The sequence below is a fragment of the Hypanus sabinus genome, chromosome X1 (assembly GCF_030144855.1).
Source record: "Hypanus sabinus isolate sHypSab1 chromosome X1, sHypSab1.hap1, whole genome shotgun sequence".
NCBI lineage: Eukaryota > Metazoa > Chordata > Chondrichthyes > Myliobatiformes > Dasyatidae > Hypanus > Hypanus sabinus.
This window is the reverse complement of record NC_082738.1, coordinates 51413063-51433455: the sequence shown is the minus strand read 5'-3', so window position 1 is coordinate 51433455 and position 20393 is coordinate 51413063. Positions and strand designations below refer to the sequence as shown.

Here is a 20393-nt window from a genome sequence, read left to right as displayed (position 1 = left end):
CAAGGCTACTCTGCAAATCACTGATAATACTATCAGAGCTTAACTTTACACAATAAAGAATGAAAGAAACAATGAAATGAATTAAATACCTGTTAGTATTTTAGCCTTTTTAACATGTGTTTTCACTGTTTTTAACCAATTTTTGAACTTAACAGATCTTTAGTGTCTTATCCTTTAACTTGTCACAGTTGCTCTCACCTGAGAGATCGAGGTCATAGTCAAAGAGGCCCAACGGACTCAACCTGACCCAGGCAGCGGACCCTCCAATCGCCTCTTTGTGCCCAATTTCGTTCGATCTCAGGTTCTTCAGTGGGGGCACATGTCTCGTTTTGCCTGCCATCCCAGAATCGATCAAACTCTGTCCCTCCTGAAGAGACGTTTCTGGTGGCCCTTCATGGATGCTGACATCTGTTCCTTTGTCTCTGCCTGTTCTGTTTGTGCCCGTGGAAAAGCCTCCCACTGACCACCTGCTGGATTGTTTCATCCCCTACCTGTTCCTAGCTGCCCTTGGTTTCACATTGCACTGGATTTTGTTATGAGACTACCCCCTTTCACATGGAAACACGGCCGTACTCACCGTGGCAGACCGCTTCTCCAAAGCTGTGCACTTCATAGCCCTTCCCAACCCCCGACCCCGTTATCTGCTCTAGAAGATTATATTGCTGTGCCTTCTGTTCAGGCCCATCTCCACCAATGCCACAAGATCTGGAAAGACCCGCACGGCCCTGCTCCGTTCAGCTGAACACAACCGGAGGATTGCCGATCGCCATCGGATTCCTACACCTGATTATCGGCCTGGGCAGAAGGTTTGGTTCTCTGCTAAAGACATCCCCCTCAAGAATGAACCCAAGAAACTTGCCCCTCGCTTCCTGGGACCAGCCCTTTGTGCCCTCCTGCCGAAACCCCCTCCACCAGCCCAGATCATTGACGACCACCCAGCAAATGCCGTCCAGCGATTACTAGATGTGCGGCGCCGAGGCAGGGGTCTCCAATACCTGGTTGATTTGGAGGGATATGGCCCAGAGGAACGTTCCTGGATTCCCTGCTCCTTCATCTTGGACCCTTCCCTCATCTGTGATTTCCATCGGGACCATCCAGGCAAGACTGGTGGATTGCCTGGAGTATTGTCATGGTCCCAATCATTAATTCCTAATTTTCTTTGATTTTGCAATGGTCCCAATGTTTAATTTCTCAAATTGCTTCTAATTCTCTTTGATGATGACACACCTGGCTTCCATCAGAGACTCTGTATAAGAACCCCTACATCACAACCACTGGTCATCAGTTTGTTGGTCTATTCCCGTGTGATAACTTCATTTCCCAACAGCTTAGAACCGTTGGTTCTAAGTTCAGCTCCACTTTCAAGATATTCCATGAAAACCCCGTCTCCATGTCAAGACTCCATATCAGAGCTCCGTGTCAAGATTCCTCCTGTTTGCTGTTCAACGTTCACGTCTGCGCAAGCATCCCCAACTCTACCTCTGTGCCTTTGTCCTGCACTTGGGTTCTCCTCAGTCGCTCCGTGCAACATTCCTATAAGCTAAAAAGACATATCAACAAGTTGCAGATGAACAAATCATCCGCCACAGAAATTGAAGGCATGGGAATGGATTCTAATTCACTCTGTCATTCTTCTTGATGTAGCTTGACCATTCCTAACAAGTTCAGAAGTTCAAAGATCCAAGTATATATGTATATGACATCATATACTACCCTGAGACCCTGCGATTCATTTTCTTGTGGGCATACTAAACAAATCTATAGAATAATAAATATAACAGAATAAATGAAAGACCACCCATCTAGGGAGTTAAACCAAAGTACAGAAGACAACAAACTGTGCAAATGCCAAAAGACAAAAGAACTATAATAAAAAAATCTAAGCAATAAATATCAAGAACATGAGATGAAGAGTCCTTGATAGTGAGTCCATTTGTTGTGGGAACATTTTAGTGATGGGGCGAGTGAAGTTAACCCATTTGGTCCAAGAGCCTGATGACTGAAGGGTAGGAACTGTTCCTGAACTGAGTGGTGCAAATCCTGAGGCTCCTTTCCCTTCTTCCTGATGGCAGCAGTCAGAAGAGAGCATGTCCTGGGTGGTGGGGGTCCCTGATGATGGATGGTGCTTTCCTGTGACAGTTCTCCATGTAGATGTGCTCAATGGTGGGGAGGGATTTACCTGTGATGGACTGGACCATGAGCAGCCAATCAATATACTCTCTATAGAAGTTTGTCAACGTTTTAGATGTCATGACGAATCTCTGCAAACTCCTAAGGACGTAGAAGTACTGTTGTGTTTTTATCGTAATTGCACTTACACGCTGTGTTCACAACAGATCCTCTGAAATAATAACACATAGAAATTTAAAGTTGCTAGCCTTGTCCAACTCCAATCTTCCGATGAGAACTGGCTCATGGACCTCTAGTTTCCTTCTCCTTAAGTGAATAATCATCTCCTTGGTCTTGCAGACATTGTTGTTATGACATCACTCAGTCAAATTTCCAATCTCCCTCCAATATGCTGGTTCATCACTGATTTGACTTATGACAGTGGTGTCATCAGCCACTATCAGCCACACAGTCATAAGTATAAAGCGAGTAAAGCAAGGGGCAAGCACACAGCCTTGGCGTGCACCTGTGCTGATCAACTGCCTGATGTGTTCACCAAAATCTTTAACCTCTTGCTTATAGACAGTGCTGTTTGTTTGCAAAGCTATCCTTTTAACTTCAGATGAAATTGCCTGTCTTTTACATTAAGAACTAAAGATTGGCTCCCATTTACGACAAGGTGTCTCACAGAGATGAATTGTTGTATATGCTTATTGCATTTGGTAGGAAGGATTTCTTGTAACAATCCTTGTGACAGTGGAGCTGAATGAGTCTGTTTGAAAGGGATGGGGGGGGGGGGGGACTCTGCTGCTTATTCAGTCGGACATGGAGAGGATATGCCAGATTGTCCATAATGGATAAAAATTTATTTATTGACCTCCTCTCCACCACTAACTCAAAAGAGTCCGGGTTGTAGCCCAGGACAGGCCCAGCCTTTTTGATGAGTTTATTTAGACTTTTTGCATCACCAGCACCGGTGCTGCTCCCCCAACATAGAGCAACAAAGAAGACTGCACTCGCTACGACAGACTGGTAAAAGATCTCCAACATCCTGTTGCACACATTGAAGGATCTCAGTGTAGCATTCTCGCTCGGGTGTAATGGAAACGCCGAATTAAACGCCGAGATAAACCGTAGTCAATGAGAACAAGATCGCAGTAAGATTAACCATTTACTGTTCACTCTTCACATTAACATATGGTGAAAACTGTTGATAAAACAATACAAGATTGATACAGTATTTGTTCCCTTCTTGATATCACATTTACATTGTAAATACTTGTAAAAGTAAACTATAACTACATTACATTAAAATGCAGCATACAGCCAGCGCTTTGGACCGCTCTAAATACACTTCAATGCAAACTATCCGCAACTCTTTAACTAATGAAAACATAAACATTATTGACCGTCGTTACTTTTAACAGGATCGGCGTTAACATTTTAATTCAACATATCGATTATCTATTAACTTACAGCGTTGCTCTCACTGTGATTTCTAATGCTTGCAAACAAATTCTTGCTCGGGTCTGCCTCGTGCGAGCCCCCGCCCTTGCGTCGATCCCAAACCGGTATTTTCCCACAAGACGCGCCAAAACCGGATGTGACGTCATCGCATGCCAATATATTTTACAGGCAATGAATATACTTTAAACAATTCTAATTCTAACTAGAAAATACTAACAAAAGAATTACTAAGTGAAAATATTATAAACTAAATAACTGCCATAAAGGCAACACACTCAGCTTCTTTGGAAAACAGAGTCTGCTCATCCCCTTCTTGTAAACAGCCTTGGTGTGGGTTTTCCAGTCAAGTCTATTGTCGAGGTGAACACCCAAGTATTTGTACTCCTCCACCGCCACAACTTCTTCTCCGGGAATGTATACGGGACTCGTCACAGTCCTCTTCCTCCTAAAATCAATCACCATCTCCCTGGCTTTGGCCACACTCAGGAGCAGGTGATGCCTCCTGCACCACTTCACAAACTTGTCCACCAGTCTCAGATTTGTACTGAAAGGCTGAGGTGTACAGTGTGAACAGAAACGGAGACAGGACAGTCCCTCATGGCACTCCAGTGCCACTCTCCACCATCTCAGACAGTGTACTACCCAGCTGTACAAACTGTGGTCTATCTGTCAGGTAGTCAGTGATCCAGGAGATAGTGGATTTGTCTACATCCATCTTTTGCAGCTTCTCACTCAGAAGTGGCTGGATTGTATTGAAGACACTGTAGACATCAAAAAATGTGATTCTCACAATGCCACCAGCATCATCCCGGTGGGAGAGAGCTCTCTGCAACGGGTAGACGATGGCATCATCCACTCCTGCATGAGGTCAGTAGCAAACTGTAGAGGGTCCAATGAAGGTCTCGCCTGTGGTCAGGACCAGCCTCTCCCATCACATGAGATGTGAGGGCAATTGGTCTGCAGTCATTAAGTTCAGATGGAGTCGCCTTCCTGGGTACAGGAACCAAGCAGGAAGTCTTCCCCAGCACCGGAATCTTTTCCTGACTCAGACTCAGGTTGTAAAGGTGCTGCAAAATACCAGACAGCTGGCTCACACAGGCCTTCAGTACCCTGGGGCTGATACCACCCGGTCCAGCAGCCTTGCCTTGATGTAGTCTCTCCAGCTGTCTCCAACCTGATCTTCAGTCACAGTCAGGTGGGGGAGGGTGGTCATCCCCATCGAGGCCGGATACTATAAAGTCGGGGGGGGGGGGGGGTTGGAATGCAAACACTAACCAGAGGGGAGGGAGGAGGGAGGGGTGGAGGGAGAGGGCTTCAGGGCAAGGAGGGTGTGTGGTTTTGGCAAGAGGGGGAGGGAACAGCAGGAGGTCTAGTGCTGAACTTGTTGAAAAACAAACAACAGAAAATCTCAAGACACTGGAAATCCAAACAACACACACAAAATGCTGGAGGTACTCAGCAGGCCAGGCAGCATCTATGGGGGGAAAAAGTACAGTCAACGTTTTGGGCCGAGACCCTTCAGCAAGACTTGCTAAAAACAAAAACAACAAGAGGAAATCTGCAGATGCCGGAAATTCAAACAACACACACAAAATGCTGGTGGAACGCAGGAGGCCAGGCAGCATCTATCCTGACAAAGGGTCTCGACCTGAAACGTCAACTGTACTTTTTCCTATAGATGCTGCCTGGCCTGCTGCGTTCCACCAGCATTTTGTTTGTGTTGCTTGTTTAAAACAAATTCAATTCATTGGCCCTATCCAGGCAGCCCTCGATCTTCTTCCTTAACCTTGAAGCCAGTGATCTGCTTCATGCCCAACCACACGTCCCTTATGATAGTCTGCTGGAGTTTCGTCTTGTAGGGTTCTTTGCACTCCCTCAGCCTTACCCTCAGTTCACTCTGTACTCACCTCAGTACTTTCCTTACTCCAGACCTGAAGGCTTTCTTCTCCATATTCAGAAGTTCTTCCATGTCACTGGTGATCCAGGGCTTGTTGGGGAAACAGCATACAATCCTGGCTGGTATGATGATCTTCTCACAGAATTTGATAAAGTTGGTGATACAATCAGTCAGTTTGTTAATCTCCTCCCTGTGTGGTTCACCTAACACATCCCAGTCCAACCTCTCAAAGCATTCCTGCAGAGCCTCATTAATCTCTGAGTCCACCTCCTCACAGTCCATGTTAACACAGGCTGCCATTGGACAAGAGGTACGTACTGTACCTGGGTGTTAGCAGGACGGGGTGTGATCAGATCCTGCCAGTGCCTCATTAATCTCTGAGTCCACCTCCTCACAGTCCATGTTAACACAGGCTGCCACTGGACAAGAGGCACGTACTGTACCTGGGTGTTAGCAGGACGGGGTGTGATCAGATCCTGCAGAGCCTCATTAATCTCTGAGTCCACCTCCTCACAGTCCATGTTAACACAGGCTGCCATTGGACAAGAGGTACGTACTGTACCTGGGTGTTAGCAGGACGGGGTGTGATCAGATCCTGCCAGTGCCTCATTAATCTCTGAGTCCACCTCCTCACAGTCCATGTTAACACAGGCTGCCACTGGACAAGAGGCACGTACTGTACCTGGGTGTTAGCAGGACGGGGTGTGATCAGATCCTGCCAGTGCCTCATTAATCTCTGAGTCCACCTCCTCACAGTCCATGTTAACACAGGCTGCTGCTGGACAAGAGGTACGTACTGTACCTGGGTGTTAGCAGGACGGGGTGTGATCAGATCCTGCCAGTGCCTCATTAATCTCTGAGTCCACCTCCTCACAGTCCATGTTAACACAGGCTGCCACTGGACAAGAGGCACGTACTGTACCTGGGTGTTAGCAGGACGGGGTGTGATCAGATCCTGCCAGTGCCTCATTAATCTCTGAGTCCACCTCCTCACAGTCCATGTTAACACAGGCTGCTGCTGGACAAGAGGCACGTACTGTACCTGGGTGTTAGCAGGACGGGGTGTGATCAGATCCTGCCAAGTGGGGAAGAGCAGTGACACAGTTTGCTTCCTTTATATTTGCATACAGAAGGCCCAGTGTTCTATCATAGGGCAGCTGACATATTGATAAAAAGTTGGTATTGTTACCTCGAGAGAAACATGTTTAAAATCCCCAGTAATAGCCACAAAAGCATCGGGATATTGAGTTTGTATTCTAGTGATGGTCGAATGAATAGCATCACGCACTACATTCACATCAGCCGATGGTTGAATGTACGCAACAATTAAAACGGCAGTTGAGAATTTCCAAGCCAAATAATATGGTTGTGTCCCAATGGCTAAGAGCTCGATGTCCAGGCTACATAAACATTCCTTTACAGTGACATGGCTGTGATTACACCACCTTTCATTCACAAACACTGCAATCCCTCCTCCCTTTCCGCTCAGGAAGTCTTGAAGCCAGATATGGAAGCATAATGGTCCAGAAAATGCCCGTGTAGCCAGTTAAGCACGAAACACTGCACTCCTGGTATTCCCTCTCAGCCTTAATGAGAGCACCAGGCTCATCCATCTTAATTCCCAAGGACCTCAGATCTCCCATGATGATTGCGGGGATATAACGTTTATAGTTTTTCCTCTTAACCTTTCCTTTGCTCCCGCCCCGCAGCCTCGGCATCGCCTCCTGCGGGATCTTGGCCCACACTCCGGGCGGTAGTGTTCGTTTGCATAGCTCAATGAATTGGTCTCTGGAACAAACACAACCCTTGCTCCAAATGCAAGGTCGCCAACACTAACAGTCCAGGCACACAATAATCCAGAATGGCACACAAGAAAACATAAAAATAGCATAAAATAATATGAAAATGGTATAAACACAGAAACTACTGCAACAAGCTGCCACTAGCGCGGTGCCATCTTGTACACGAAGCTCACAGAGTTAACACTATACAGAGTAATAATAAATATAAATATAAGTCTAGCAACAAGCACCGCACAGCAGAATGATGCAAAGATTGCAGTATAATCTGAAATGCTAAAGTGAAGTAGCAGAATCATTGAGACAACTGGAAGTGTACAAAAACAAGGTAGTATGGTAGGACATGAAAGAAGCTCCTCGTTAGAAACAGAATCAGAATCAGGTTTAATCTCATTGACATATGTTGTGAAATTTGTTGTTCTAGTCTGGAGGTCTGGGATTTCAAGTTCCTGCATCTTCTCCCATAAGGTAAAACAGAGAAAAAGGAATGGCCAAGATGGCAGACATCAATTTACATTTTGTGTGCCCTCAGATCACCCTCACCAATGATGCCTCCAATGGTTGCCCTAACATCCAACCATGAGGACCCATATCATGCTAAAAATAGTCAAAATTTAACCAGTAGCCCCAAACTACATGGCATAAACAGGGAAGGCTCAGTTGTCAATAACCATGGAGGGCTCTGCTGATAATATGTTGCCAATAGACAATTCACTTCAATCATTTCAGCTCAGCTTTGTTCTAGTATTTACACATGGGAATAATTATATTACTTAAGACGTCGGTTAAATTTGCTGCACCTCTGTTTCCGATTTCCACATTCCATTAATGCAAACTCCTATTTTACAAGGACTCCTTAAATAATTAGCTTATGTTCCGTGTGCACAAACAGCCTTTGCTGCCAAGTTCTCAGAGTTCAGCTGGTGGGTATTTTTCAACGGCCGACAATGTCAACAACAGCACCAGAACAATCCGTGAGACTGACGGCTCGGCGCCGTGACGCTGCAGGCTCGCGGTGCAGGGAGATTGGCGATTGGCTGACATGCGGCCAGGTTGCTGTGCAGACTGCGGGTTCGGGCGGCAGCGGTTGTAGTGTTTTCATTTCAAATAGGCGGCGTTCGGTGCAGTTGGTAGCGGGATGAAGTTCGTTCGGTTCCTCATGAAGAACGCGGCCTTGTCAAATGTGCCTAAGCAGATCGACCATTTCTCTAAGTTTTCTCCCTCACCGCTGTCCATTAAACAGTTCTTGGATTTCGGTGAGTGAGCGAGTGAGTGAGTGAGCTTGCAGTCGGGGCCCCCAGGCGGCTCGGGGGGCGGGGTGGGGTGACAGCACCCCTTGCGTTCTTTAGGCGCTGCAGGGGAGGCCCTACTGTGGTGAGGGTAAGGGGAATTATGTCCATGCACCACGGTTTGCACCGTCGCATTGAAGTGCAGGTAAAATCAACTCGTCCTGTAGAGAGGAGTGGGAAGTTTGCAGGCAATGTGACCTTTGTCAGGGCCACAGTGAAGCGATGTCCTTGTCCCTTTATTATAACCACATCCTGTGTTATTGTTATTAACTTATTTATTTGATCGTGGTAGACAGTGCATATTTAAGGAAGTGTTCTCCCTCTCCCTCTCCCCCCCCCGTTTCTTGTCGAGTTTGTTTTTGCGTTTCTTTCCAAATTTGATCCCAATGATAGAAACAGAAAATGCTAGAAACGCTCAGTAGTTCAAAATGCCGATGGCATTTCGACGTTAGCTTAGTTTCTCTCTTACACACCTGCTGCCAAATCTGTTGAATATTTCGAGCATTTTATTTTTATTTCATATTTCCAAAATCTGTAAGTTTTGGTATATTCATTTACTGTTCTTCACTTCGGACCGTGTCTTTATTAACTCGTCGGTTGATAGCCTGACGTGTAAGAATGGTCTTTATTTCGAATGATTTTTGTAGAATTTTAGAACCTTAGTCACTTGCCCTCAAGAAATGCTCTTCGCACCGTGCCTACTGAAACAGTGATATTCATGATCTGAGGCCTTGCAAACTAAGACACTTGGGTGCCAGTGAAACAACATTCGATTCGTTTTGTATCGGTTGTGTGCTAGCAATGCACAGCTGCCAGTTTTTTAACGACAGGTATCTTGTAAGAAATGCAGTCACTACATTAGACTGTAGGAATTGAGCTACAGTAAGAGTTCCTTACAGTCTCGCTTAGCCTGGAATTTGCTGAAAAGTAGCACACTTTGGCGCAAAAAGCTCACGAATTTTGCTTATTTTATGCTAGTGTTTGTCAATAGGCAATGTATGTAAGTAGCATTTTCAGAATATTTCTACATTTTCTTATTGCATACATGGAGAGCATTTATTCCATTGAGTCCAGGCTTGCTGTTGGAGCATATATCAACCCCTCACTTTCTATAACCTATTCTTTCATACAATCGAGGATTCGCCTATTGCTCATTTATACTGAGGGCAGTTTACAGTGACCTATTGATGTTTGAGGTGTGGGAGGAATTTCTCCAGAGTACTCTGGAGAAATCTTGCACTGTCACAGGGAGAGCATGCAAACTTCACACAATAGTATCAAAGATTACTATCAAATCTGATTCTCTGGAACTAAGAGACAATACACTAACCTATATGGAGTACTACACCATAGAAACAGACCCTTTAGCCCATCTAGTCCATGCTGACCTGATCTTCTGCCTAGTCCCATCAACCTGCACCTAGACCACATACCTCCAAACCCACGTACTTATCCAAACTTAACCAATATAATTGAACCTGCATCTACTACCTCTGCTGGCAGCTCAATCCAGACTCGCACCACCATATGAGTGACAAAGTTTCCCCTCAGTTATTAGATCTTCACCTTTCATCCTAAGCTGATGAGCTCTAGATCTAGTCTCACCAACCTTAGTGGAAAAAGCCTGTTTGTATTTACCATCTCTATACCCCCTCATAATTTTGTATACTTTGACAAGATCTCCCCTCATTCTCCTGCATTGTAGGGAATCAAGTCTATTAAACCTTTCCCTATAAACTCAGGTCCTAAAGTCCCAGCAATATCCTTGTAAATTTTGTCTGTACTCTTTCAAGCTTATTGACATCTTTCCTATAGGTAGGTGACCAGAACTACACGCTATCCTCCAGATTTCTCGCCATCAATGTGTTGTACCAATATAACATTCCAACTCTTGTACTCAATGCCCTGATTTATGAAGGCTAACGTGCTAAAAGGTTTCTTTATGACCCTATCTACCTGTGATCTCACTTTCAGGGAATTTTGGATCTGTATTCCAAGATCCCTTTCTTCTACCACACTCCCTTGTGCCCTAACATTCACTATGTAAGTCTTACCCTGGTTTGTCCTCCTATAACGCAACACTTCAGACTTGTCTGCATAAAATCTACCAGATCTTTCATTGCAATACTTATAGAACTCATTTCCCCTTCACCATTAATCATTTTGCCTGCTCACGCCTTCTAGGAATAATCAGTTTGGATCTATTAAAGTCTTCAACCATGTCTTTGTTATCTTTACTCTTGATCACTGCAACACAGTATTGGTTGAATTCCTTTTCTATATAAACTTGGGTGTCCAAAACTCTGTCTCCTGCCCTAACTTGCAACAAATCTTATTCTGCAATCATACTTGGGCTCATTGTCACCTGGTAAAGCCACAGTTCAGTTTTAATGTTCACCAACTTTTCTAAATCCTCTGTGGCTCCAATTTTGTAATTTCCTTTTGAAATTGAGTTTCTCCAGCTATATGAGGATCTTCAAATGTGATTATCTCAGCATTGTCAGTGTTACTTCCAGCTTCCGGGGCCTTGGGTTGTCCCATCTGTCTATTCATCTCTCTGCTGCTGCCCTTCTTTTGCCTTTCTTAAGAATCTCTTTCCTTTGTGGTTCAGCTTTAATTTTTGTTTGTCCACACCTCTCAAATGCTTGAAGAGGTTTTACTACTTTCAAGGCGCTATGTATTCTTGTTGGGACAACAATCACATTTAACATGAACAAGGCAAATAGTAATGAGAGGAAACCATTTGATGCAAAACTGGAGAAATTTGATCACATTTTTGAATTGGTGTGGTAAGCTTACAATGAATGATTCAGTTGGGAAAGGGGTCTATTCAGCCTATCGTGCCTCTGTTGGCTCCTTGAAGAGGCTATCCAATTCACCCTGCCCTTATTTCTACATAATGTTTTTCCTCTTTGATCATTTATCCATTTTCCTTTTGAAATGTTAAATGGTTATTTCTCTAGTTTGCAATTTAAACATTCAGTTAGGCTTCATTTATATGATGAAAAGATCTGATTGTGTAGATTGTCATGTTACATGAGGTGTTCTTGATTTTCTGTGCATTGACACTGTCTTCATCCTATAGTATTGCTTATAGTGATGGGAGTAGTTAATTTGACTCAAAGGTAAAAAAAATAAATATATGGACCCTCTTGTTAGGCAAAGTAGAAACTGCAGCTGTGACATTGGTGTAATTCTGGTCTAGCTAGCAAATCACTGGAGTTGTATCTGGAGATTTGCCTTTTGATACAAATTTGAATCACACTATAGTAATTGAGGAGTTTAAATTTGGTTGCTAAATAAATATAGAAGTGAAAGGCCAGTATTAGTATGATATTTAATAAACCATTGGATTGTTATAAACATACATCTAATTCAATTATGGCCTTTAGGGAAGAAAATCTGCTTACCTTTACCTGTTTTGACTTGTATGTGACTCCAGGCCATCATTGTGGGTCACCAAATTGCATTTGAAGACATTTTAAGATGGACAATATATGTTCTAGCCATGGAGCTGCAAATAAATCACCTTTTAAAATCAGTGTTTTCCAAATGATAGGGTGCACTCTATATATAGCTTGAAAATGTGGCTGATAGAAAGGGGATTAAGATGTAAACAGAAATAGTTTAGTAGACAAAATTTTCATAATAAATTATGATATGAATATACATCACTTAGTATGGGTAATTCTCTCTCTAGTGATGAAAAGATTGTTATTTTCTCAGAATATGACTTAATCAGTAATAATAAGTTACTAAATCTTGACTTGCCTGTAAAATCCTGTTCAAACACTTTGTATATAATGTATATAATACAATGCATGAAACAGGAGCCTATTTTATCACCAAATTAGATCTAAGTTTAATTGGAATTATTTGCCTCAATTTACTTTCCTTTTGCTCGAGTGGACATTATCTTTTTCTCTAGGACACTACAAAATATTTACTTTTTTTTTGTGTATAAAATATATGTGAACCCATGCCATTGATTGTCATGAAAACTAGCAGCATTAGGTGGGCCTTTTAATATTAATCAATTCACCCTTGTGGTTTGGAGCTTCTGGACCTCTAGTTGAATTGCTCAAGCTATACTTGATTTATCTGTCTATGCAAAATGTCTGGAATTAAACCCAGTGTTATCGGTTCACAGTATTTGTCACTCGCCTGCAGAAACTATTCCATGTGATCGTATTTGTTCAGATTGAAAGTTCAGTTGTCAAGTTAAGTGACCCTTAGTTTATCAGATTAGCCAAGAATCAATGTAACTTTTCATGTTGTTACAGTAGCCACAGTCACTAAAGACATATGATCTTGTGAATGTTTCTAATTTTATCTCGTTGTATATCTTTTGCCAGGAAGCAAAATATGATTGTATATAAAATGAAGTATGCATGTTTATGCATTACTTGAAGTCTTTTTCAGTTCTATCCACCAGTGACCTTTTCAGATTCCATCCTGGGAATTGAGAACATCTTGGCAAGATCCCGTGTAGTTCTGATTTCCAATACTCTATGTTGATAGTTTTCAACAAGGTAAACTCAGAACAGACTGAATAAAGATAAAGAAATACCCATATGGGGCCTTACTTTTAGAACTCATGGCTAGAATTTAATGTGCATAATTACAAAATTCAAACCACTTACTGGTATTTCTGCATGTGATGACACAAAATGGGTTCTATTAAAGAACTAATGCTGGAATCAAAATTATCTTCATGAAGTAAAAGCAGCAAATGCTATGCACTTCCATGTTATTATATAACACTGTCTCAAGTCTGTGATTGAACATACTTTGAGGATAGTGGTAATTTTTTTGTCCTGCTTAGATTCACATGCCTAAAATGTCACAAAGTCTTCCAGCAACATGGAATTATGCAGTTTAATTTTCATACTTTAAGGAGAGGCAATTGAGTAGAAGATATTGATACCTAGCATTTAAGTTCAGTGTTGCATTCTTATTTACTTAGGCTCAACAAATGCCTGTGAGAAGACATCCTTTATGTTTCTGAGGCAAGAGCTGCCTGTGAGACTGTCTAATATTATGAAGGAAATCAACCTTCTCCCAGATCGGCTACTTGGCACACCTTCCGTTCAGTTAGTTCAAAGCTGGTGAGTAGCCACACAGGAGTTCATGCACAACAAGGAATGGCCCACTTCTGAACAAGAATGCGTCTCATGTGTGGCTTCTTAAAAGTAGCACAATTTGAATGGGGTATGATAAAATTACTGTATGTTACGGGTGTTTTCTATCCAAATTTTTAAAAAATGCTTACTTTCTGTGCATGAGAATATGACTGGTTATACTAGCCATCTGGTTATTTGTTGCTAATGCTTAAATTACACAGCTGGAGTTGTGTAATCTCTTTCGTGAACTTTATCCTACTTTGGTGCTCCCCCCCCCCCCCACAAGTCAGTGTGCACATCTTTTTTGCATATAGCGTATTCCTTTGATTGTAAAATCCAGTTTAAAACAACTTTTATATATAATACAGTGCATAAAACAAACATCTTTTATTACCAAATTTCAATAAATTATGTTTAACATCTTCCCACCAGTATATATCTTAGTTGATTTATTTATTTAGTGATACAGCACGGAGTAGGCCCTTCTGGCCCTTCAAGCCGTGCTGCTCAGCATCCCCTGGTTTAACCCTGACCTAATCATGGGACAATTTTGCAATGGGTAATTAACCTACCAATCGGTACGTCTTTGGACTGTGGGAGGAAAGTCGTGCACCCGGGGAAAACCCATGCATTCCACCGGGAGGACGTACAGACTTCTTATGGAACAGCACCAGGATTGAATTCCAATACCTTGAGCTGTAATAGCGTCACACTAACCACTACGCTACCGTGGCACCCATTGTGAATGATAAAATTTTGTTTTAGTATCGAAGTAGCACTAGGAAGTGCTACTTCCATTTTAAATAAAGCAAGAAATGTGTTCATAGGGAACTCACTACAGCAGTGAAAGTTATTTCTCGTCTCTGATCTTTATTTTCTGAAATTACCTTGTGGTGGTAGTTTGAAAATACTTGTGTAGAACCATGAGAATCTTTAGCACGTTTTTGGCATTTGTTCTTTATAGGAGGCTAGGATATGTAGCTTGAAGCTACATTAAAGTGCTTTGAATAAATGGAGCTGTTCTGTCTGAACACCTATATATTTCTCTTTTTGTGCTTTTTTTTCTCTTGGATGTTCAATATTTGCATCAAGTATTCTTATGGCATGCACTGCACAAGGAAGAATTTTAAATTCTACTTGGATCATAACACAATAAAGCATAGGAGCAGAACTAGGTCATTCAATCATGGTTGACTTATTTTCCTTCTCAACACCATTCTCCTGTCTCCTCCCCATTACTTTTGATGCCCTTGCTAATCAAGAACCTATCACCCTTCACTTGAAGTATGTTCGATGGTTTGTTCTCCACAGCTGTCTATTGCAATGAATTCTACAGATTCACCACTATGCGGCTAAAGAAATTCTTCTTCATCTCTGTTGTGAAGGAGCATCTTTTTATTCTAAGGTTGCGCTCTCTGGTCCTGGACACTCCCGCTACTGGAAATATCCTCTCCACTTCCTCTCTATCCAGGCCTTTCAATATTTTGTAGGTTTCGATGAGATCTCCCCACCTGCCCCCCCCCCCCCCAGTCTTTTGAAACTCCAATGAGTATTGCTCAGAGCCATCAAATTCTGTTCATACATTAACTCCATTATCTCTGGGATCATTCTCATAAAATATCTCTAGATACAGTCCAATATCAGCACATCCTTTTGTAGATGAGCTCAAAACCACTCATAATACTGAAAATATGGTCTGACCAATGCTTTAAAAAGCCTCACCATTATAATCTAGTCTTGAAATGAATGCCAACATTGCCTTCCTTACTACTGACTCGACCTGTAAGTTAACCTTTAGAAGTCCTGTAATAGGACTTCCAAGTTCCTGTGCACCTCCAATTTCTGAATTATCTCCCTATTTACAAAACAGTCTATGCCTTTATTTTGTTTACCAAAGTGCATGACTGTACACTTCCCTATGCTGTACTCGCATCTGCTGTTTCTTTGTCCATTCTTCCATTCTATCCAAGTCTTTATGCAGACTCCCTACTTCCTCAGCACGACCTGCCCATCTACTCATTTGTATTATCAGCAAGTTTGGCCACAGTGCTATCAGTTCTATTCTCCAGATCATTAATATATAATGTGAAAAGTAGCAGATTTAACACTGAACCCCTGAGCACCAGCAGCCAACCAGAAAAAGCGCCCTTTTGTCCTTTCTTTTCCAGAAAACCATAAGCCATAGGAATGGAATTTGGCCATTTAGCCTATTGAGTCTGTTTCACTATTCTGTCATGGCTGATTTATTATCCTGCTCAACTCCATTCTCCTGCCTTCAAAAACTGCTCACAATACCCCAAACGTAGTCTCACTAATGCCTTATAAAACCTCACATTACATCCTTGCTTTTATATTCTAGTCCTCAAAATGAATGCTAACATTGCATTTACCGTCTTTACTACTGACACCTGCAAGTTGACCTTCAGGGAACCCTGCACCAGGACTTCTTAGTCATTTTGCACTTCTAGTTTCTGATTTAGCTCCCCATTTAGAAAATAGTCTACACCTTTATTCCTTCTACCAAAGTGCATGGCCATACACTTCCTTACACTATATTCCATCTGCCTTCTTCCAGATAATTCCAAAAGATTTCCTTTAGGAAATCATGGTGACTTTGGACTATTTTACCATGTGTTTCCAAGTACTTAAGACCTCATCCTTAATAATGAACTCTTAAAATCTTACCAGCCATTGAAGTCAAGCTAACCAGTCTATAATTTTCTAACTTTTGCTTCACTCTTTTATCTAAATAAAAGAGTGACATTTTGCAGTTTTTCCAGTCCTCTGGAAACATTCCTGACTCTAGTGATTCTTGGGCGATCACTACAAACGTCTTGATAATCTCTTCAGCTACTTCTTCCAATACCCGAGGTTATAGTCCATCTGGTCAGGTGACTTCAGACCTTTCAGCTTCTCAAGCACCACCACCTCATTAATAAAGACTACACTCATCTTTGCCCCCTACCCTCAATTTCTGGCATGTTGATGGTGTTTTCCACAGTGAAGACTGATGCAAAATACTTAATTCAGTTTATCTGCTGTTTCTTTGTTTCCTATCACTACTTCTCTCGTGTTCTTTTCCAGTGGTTTAATGTCAGCCCTTGCCTCTCATTTACAATATATTTTGGGAAAAAATGGTATCCTCTTTTACATTATTAGTTAGCTTACCTCCATATTTTATCTTTTTTCCCCAATTGCATTTTTAGTTGCATTCTCTTGCTTTATAAAAGCTTCCCAATCCTCTAGCTTCATGCTAATTTTTACAATATTGTATGCCTTTCTTTTTGCTTCTATGCTGTTTTTGGCTTCCCTTATCAGCCACTGTTACCTCATCCTTTATGATAAAGACATCTCGGTGAGAGAGAGATTGCGTCGACTGGCCCCTACAGCCGTGGGAGACGTAGGCAGCGTGTGTGTAGATTATATTGCGCTGAAGAGGCGCACCGTCAGTGACCAGAATATGGCCCTGAAGGCCGAAGAGGCAATGGCCTGTCTGAGTGGTGTGAAGTGGTTTAAGGTGCTGGATCTGTGGAGTGGATATTGCCAGATCCCAATGAGTGGGCCTGACAAGAAGAAGACAGCCGTTATAAGTTCCCTAGGATTCTTCTGGTCCGAAAAGATGCCACAGGGCATATCCGGAGCCCTTGCAACCTTCCCGTGGGGCATGTGGAAGACCATGGGGGATGTGGAGGTGTTTGGAGTTTTGGTGTATGTGGATGACCTCCTGGTATTTGGCTTTGCCTCGGGAGAATATGAAGTGAGGTTGTTGCAGGAGCGGCTGAGAACTACAGGGTTAAAATGTTTTCTGGACACGTGCCAGGGCTGGCGAAGGTCGCAGCTGGTGAGTGACTGTCTCTACGGAATCAAGTTTGACATGAAGATGGAGAGACTGGAGAGAGTGATCTGGATCCAGTGGGAAAACTTACAAGTTGGAGAAAACGAAGAAAGTTGTCTGACTGAGGGCAACAGCAAACTGAGAGCCTAGAGAGGGGAGTTTGCGGAGGTGAAGAAACTGCGGACAAATCTCGGAAGAGGGAAGCAGAAGCTTGAAGGGAACCTGAAGATGACCATCGACAGTTCAAATGAAGTGCAAAGCCTGAAAGTTGATCTGGAAGAAGTCATGAGGAAGAAAAAGCTGGGGATAAGTGCAGTGAATACTGAACTGGAGGCTGACCAATCTTTAACTGCTGCTTTTCAGGTCGGGGTGGAAGAAGCTGTTGGAGTAACTGCGTCCCAGATTGAGATGGCCGGGATGCGTGAGTCAGAACTGCTGAGCCTGTGGCGAGAGTTGCAGGGGCCAGAGAAGAAGCTGATATCTCAATTGCAGGAGGCTGAAGAGACTGCAGGAGCAGTGCAAGCCACGTGTTTCCGTTTGGAGAAGATCAAACAGCAGCTACCGATCGCAGAAATGAAGAAGAATACGGATTCGAAGGATGATGTGCTGGATGTGTGGTACATGCTGCCTTTTGCTGACTTTCCCTCGATTGAGGAAGAGACCTTTGGCCCTACTCCCACTGAGTCAGGTATAGTGGGGAGAGTTAGCTGTGTGCAGTGGGGGGCATGAGTGAGAGGTTGAGAGAGGAGTTGGTAGCGGGCCCGAGGTATCCCCAGTTGTGTCCGAGCCTGAAGGGGTTAGGTGAGGGGGTACGGAGGTCTCAGAGGGTTAGGGAACTCCCAGATAAATCGGCCTATGTAGCGCCTGAGGAACAGGTTGTGAGGTTTACTGTGTGGGGAGCAAATGTCACTGTTTGTGCTTGGGTTAGGGTGTGTTGGCAGAAAGGGTGGCGAGTTATTTAATAGTCATGAGGACGTGACTTTTATTTGGTAGGGGAGAGAGACGGTACAACATATGCGATTAAATGATTACAATTTATAAAGATTACTATAACTAAGTGATTAATAACCTTACAGTATATATGAAGGAAAAGAAAATAAAGAAAAGGTCCCAAACTTATCGAAGTCCAAACCACTTTGTGCACAACCGTTGGAGCTCAATTACTGAAGTCTTCTGGCTCAAGTCAATCCCCTCTGAACTCCTTGACTCGCAGCTCAGGACCACCCAAAGTGGTCAACCAAGCACATCTATCTTCATCTCCTCTCCTCGGGATACTTCCTGGCCTCAGACCCCCGCTTGGGGTCCGTTCCTCGCCCAGTTTACAGCATTGCTTCCTCTCTCTCTCACCCCCGCGTGCTGATCTCCCCAAAAGCCCGCCAAGAATAGCTTACAGACTCAGAAGAAAGAACAACATTAATCCCAATTGGTTAACAAAGGAATACAATTCTCGTTATCAGTAAATTTTAACCCAAACAAGCTTCCAGCACTCTCTTGCAACGAAGAAGCAGTCCTACTTTTAACAAAACGAAGAAGCCATTTTGATTAACATACGCAGTAACAAAGAAAAAGAAGAACCCCCTTTACAAATTATCATGCATCTTTTAAATTATTCCCAGACACACCTGCCTTTGCTGCTCCCTGCTTGGCCAGCTCTTCTCTCAAGCCTCTATTGTTACCGTTACTCAACTGTAAGATCGATCCTTGTAATTTCAGCCTCTTCCTCGCAAACTGCAAGGTGAATTCTATCAAGTTATATTCACTACCTCTTAAGGATTCCTTATCCTTAAGCTCCCTAATCAAATCCAGTTCATTGTGCAACACCAAATCCAAAATCCCTTTTCCCTTGTTCCACAAGCTCCTCTGAAAAGCCTTCTACAAATTCTTTCGGCATCAAATGCGAACCTGATTTTTTCCCAGTCTACCTGCATAATGAAGTTCCCAATGATTTCCATTGGATTGCCTTTCTTGCATGCTTTTTCTGTCTTCTGGTGTGATTTGTACCCCACTGTATAGCTCCCACCAGAGACTTTTTACCCTTGTAGTCTGCTGATCTTACATCTCTTCTTGCTAGGGGTTTAATTTGATTATTTACCACCTAACACTCTGTTCACCTACCTGTCTTTTTAATGAGATGTGTATCTTTGAGCATCCATTATTATATCTGTCTTTGTTATATCTGCATGTGTATATTATTTCCATATCTTGGGTGGGATGTTGAGTCATTCTAGATCTTGTCAAACATAATATAAAAATTTACTCATTTGCAGTGTTAAGGGTACCTAAAACTATCATTTGTGATCTTTAAAATTATTGATAAGGATTTCTTTTGGATTGTTTGCAGCCACTGTGTTACAGAATTGCTTGCGCAAAAAAGGCACTTTTTACTAAAGACCAGAAGATCTCAGTCCTTGCATGGAAATATAATCTCAAAAATGTTCTCCATTAAATTTGACATTTTGCCACTTAGGAAATGTGGTACATGGTACTTGCAAAGGCATTGATTAGCATGTCCTTTTGCTATGCAATTGTTTCCAGTTTCAGTGTCTCATGCATGCTGACCTGGCAGATTATTTGCTGAAAAGTTGTCTTAATTAGGTGAACCAAAAGTGCATGCTGTTTGTACTGTGCATTGTACACTTGTTGTAGGTATTGATCCTGTTTGGGGTTAGTGTCCAGGCAATCAAGTAATAACACTCTACTCCCTTTATAGTCGAGCAATTAGTCTTAGTTTCCAAAGCCAGTCAGTTTCTATACACCTTCAGAAAACACTGAGGATTATTATTTATGGGAAGTAACTGGTGCATATTTGTTATGGGTGATTTTAACCATTCAATAGTCAAATGTTGGAATTAGAGATCATTATAGTTACTGCAG

General features: G+C 42.6%; 1 protein-coding gene across 2 annotated transcripts in view; it reads left to right on the top strand.

Annotated features, from left to right (window-relative positions):
* The first annotated feature begins 8223 nt into the window (after window positions 1–8223).
* LOC132384940 (pyruvate dehydrogenase (acetyl-transferring) kinase isozyme 2, mitochondrial-like) overlaps window positions 8224–20393 on the top strand; it is a 30311-nt gene continuing 18141 nt past the window's right edge. Inside the window, exons 1-2 of one of the 2 annotated variants that reach the window (XM_059956597.1) lie at window positions 8224–8528; window positions 13528–13669. In XM_059956597.1, the coding sequence (XP_059812580.1) occupies window positions 8411–8528; window positions 13528–13669 (260 nt within the window). In that variant the 5' untranslated portion in view covers window positions 8224–8410. Of the gene's footprint in view, window positions 8529–13527; window positions 13670–17732; window positions 18137–20393 lie in introns of those variants that run through there. The other variant, XM_059956596.1, reaches the window with a different exon arrangement.